We start from the raw sequence: 3083 nt of genomic DNA on the forward strand, positions 1-3083 counted from the left end.
TATTATTTTCTTTAAAAAAGTTACCAGCAGGTCTCGAACACACCACCTCACCAACGCAAAGCACCAGGCTAACCACTCCACCAATTGCAATCTCGCCGCCCAATTTGGATAACGACCTTCTGTGTATTTGACCTCGGCGCAGGAGGAGGCAGATCTTACGGTCCGTTTTGCACCTGTTAGTTTTTTAAATTTTTCTGTAGAAAGTGTATAAATTATAATCTCAGTAATAAAAATAACGCATGGATATTTGTGTTTATAAATATTGTACATGAAACAAAATAAATTATTTTAAAACATTGTTCACATATTATTTTAAAACATTGTTCAGATAGTAAAGGAACAGATGTTAATCGTATTTTAAAACATTGTTCATGAAACAGATGTTAATATTTGTGTTTATAAATATTGTACATGAAACAGAATAAATTATTTTAAAACATTGTTCACATATTAGGTAAAAATACGATTAACATCTGTTCCTTTAATTTTTGTTTTTGTAAAACGTAATTAACTAAAAACAATTAATTACGTTTTACAGAATGGGCGCACTATCTGCGGCCCATATAAGCTCCGCATGCGGCCCGAGTTAATATGTAGAATGTTATTATCTGTATTGAATACGAATGTGATGTCGTGTTGGTTAGCCAAATTGTTTAAAGTTGTTGGTCTTGGATTCGATACCGGGCAGTCTCACTTTTAGTGTAGTTTAATTTTCACTCTCTTCTGAGTGGCGGGACCCACTGGTCATACAGGTGAAAAAATGCCATGTCAACAGGGCCTCTTTGTGAAAATATATATCTCGAGGGTGTTTTTCAATAAATTAGGCCATACTTTCCTTCTCCCTAGTCGAGTCGCTGACAGCGGGCCCCATGGTCCTAGTCAGTACTTATTCCGTATACAAACGAGATAAGCACTGTATTTGCACGTCAATGCCAAATTTTGCACCACTTTAATGTACACCGAAACTTCCAGCATCAAAGTGATCGTTTATGTTAAGTTGTAGCACCACTAATGTAATTGACTCTTTTAGTACTATGCACAACTGAATTTACAGCTAACCATTACTCTGCTTCAAGTTTTACATACTTGCTCTCTGCACGACTTGCATCTGGCTAGTATAGCAGATGGACGTAAGGGGACATGCAATGCTGGTCCTGCCACGGGCTGCGCAGCTGCGTCAGGAACGGGTCATTTAGCCAGTCGAACACTCCGTGGCTGCTCGCCGCCGGGAGCTGCAGGCTGGGCAGGTCCACAACACCCTGGCTCGCCGCCGGTAGCTGTAGGCTGGACATGTTCGACATCCCATGGTTCGCCGCCGGTAGCTGGAGGCCGCAGGGTGGGTTCACGGCCGGAAGCTGAAGATGGAAGGGGGCGTTCGCCGCTTGCGACAGAGACGACGTCGACGCGACAGTGGCCGTGGCGACGTCTGCTTCCTCCTTGGCCACCCTGGGCGCGTCGTGGCTGCTGCTGTTGCCGGATAGTGCCACCGACGACGACGAGGAGGAGGAGGAGGAGGGGATCAGGAAGTTGTCCTGGACGTCGTCGGACTGCGACAGGTAGAAGTCGCCGGCTGCCGGGACCGGGCACGCTCTGGTCGCGCCACTGTAGCCGTACCCACCGTTGCCGCCGGACCTCTGCTTCATCTCCTCCATCTGAAAGGCTCTTTGCTCGAGCTCCTTGAGCGGCGTTGCCTTCCGGTACACCTTGCACAGCACCGTGTCCTCCTGGGGCGGCGGCGCGCCGTTGTCGGGGAGGCGGTACTCATTCATGACCCAGTCCGTCTTTGTGCCCCGGGGAGCGCGGCCCTGGTAGAAGACAAGTGTCTTCTTGAGGCCGATGACACGCTTGGGGTCGCCGGTGCTCCGGATGGCCCTGTCGGAGCCCGTGGCCTTCCAGAACCCCCGCTCCGTCGTCCTGTTCGGCCGCCCGCCGCTCCCCGCCTTCCGGTCACGCGGCACGAAGAAGTACCACTCCCTCTCCCCGATCTTTGCCATCCCTGCAAATCCATACACACACCTCATCAGCTCGCTGCTCAGACATGCATGCATCGATCAAACGATCACTACGACGATGTTCTTGTATATGTACGTACCAGGAAGATCCCAGGGATCGTGGCGGTAGATGTTGAGGGTGCCGATGATGTCGAAGGGGGGCTTCTTGCCCGGGGGGTAGAAGCCGAGGAGCTCCTCCTCCGTGGGGTGGAACCGGAAGCCCGGGAGGTCCTGATCGACCTCCATGGTCGACGACGCCACTGCTGCCATTGCCATTGCTTGCTGCTGCTCCAAGTGCTCGATCGTCGCTGTGCTTGTCTTGCTGCTGCACTGGCTGGAAGCTGGATGATGGAGGTGGTGGTGGCCCGGGTAGCTTATATAGAGCTTACAGTGATGTCAAGCTACGCCTACGCGGTTTCCTGCAGAAAAGGCGGTCGCAGTTTCTTGGCACTGGAGAAAGCGACCGGTGCTCTAGCTCGGTACGCAAGATCGAATAGATATGTGCCGGCTTTACTTGGCAATAAATTAATCTCTGTCTTTTGGAGACTTAATTTTAATTTGGTGAGTGTAGACTTGTGAAGTCACACATATTGACTCCTTTTCGTCACCCTTTTTCGGCTTAGACATTTAGAGTCTGTTCTGGGGCATATATTTATCTTGTGCTACTCTCCATTTTGGAAAACCTGATGGCTAAGACTGTGAGGAAAATATAAATATTTGCAGGTAGCTAGGATTGTTTCTGGCAACGTTGCAATGGCAGTAATTTCTTTAGTGCACTTTCACTCGTTTACCTTGCGTCTGCTGATCTCTCGTTCAACAGCTTTGGGTCTGTTCAAACGATTGATGCTTTATTGCAATAACGGAAATTTTATCCTTTCACCGAACCACCGTGCCTTCACCGTACCTAAGAAATCAAGTTTCTCCTGCTATATTATTATATGCAAAACCAGTCTGATTCTCTGCCCAATTTTGCATGGCTAGATATTACAATGCATCAGTGTATATAAGAATTTACTAGTTCATCGAAGATCTTTAAAAAAGTAAAAAGAAAGTCTATTTAATCCCTAAACTATTGTGCTTGGTCCGACTTGA

At 48.1% G+C, this 3083-nt stretch overlaps 1 protein-coding gene across 1 annotated transcript; it reads right to left on the reverse strand.

Moving 5' to 3' along the window:
- Positions 1-841: 841 nt before the first annotated feature.
- On the reverse strand, positions 842-2326 carry LOC125528927 (NAC domain-containing protein 22-like). Its single transcript, XM_048693342.1, has 2 exons — positions 2093-2326; positions 842-1996 (listed from the first exon to the last, which is right to left on the reverse strand). The coding sequence occupies exons 1-2, from the start codon at positions 2265-2267 to the stop codon at positions 1113-1115; spliced, it is 1059 nt and encodes a 352-aa protein (XP_048549299.1). The 5' UTR covers positions 2268-2326; the 3' UTR covers positions 842-1112.
- Positions 2327-3083: the final 757 nt, after the last annotated feature.

This window comes from Triticum urartu, unplaced genomic scaffold (genome assembly GCF_003073215.2).
Source record: "Triticum urartu cultivar G1812 unplaced genomic scaffold, Tu2.1 TuUngrouped_contig_5219, whole genome shotgun sequence".
Classification (NCBI taxonomy): Eukaryota; Viridiplantae; Streptophyta; class Magnoliopsida; order Poales; family Poaceae; genus Triticum; species Triticum urartu.

Excerpts from the sequence above, each read along its gene's own strand:
- LOC125528927 (XM_048693342.1), bottom strand. The coding sequence starts at position 2,267 with ATGGCAATGGCAGCAGTGGCGTCGTCGACCATGGAGGTCGATCAGGAC. Across the intron at positions 1,997-2,092 it reads CGATCCCTGGGATCTTCCTG|GGATGGCAAAGATCGGGGAG; the intron begins GTACGTACATAT and ends ATGGATTTGCAG.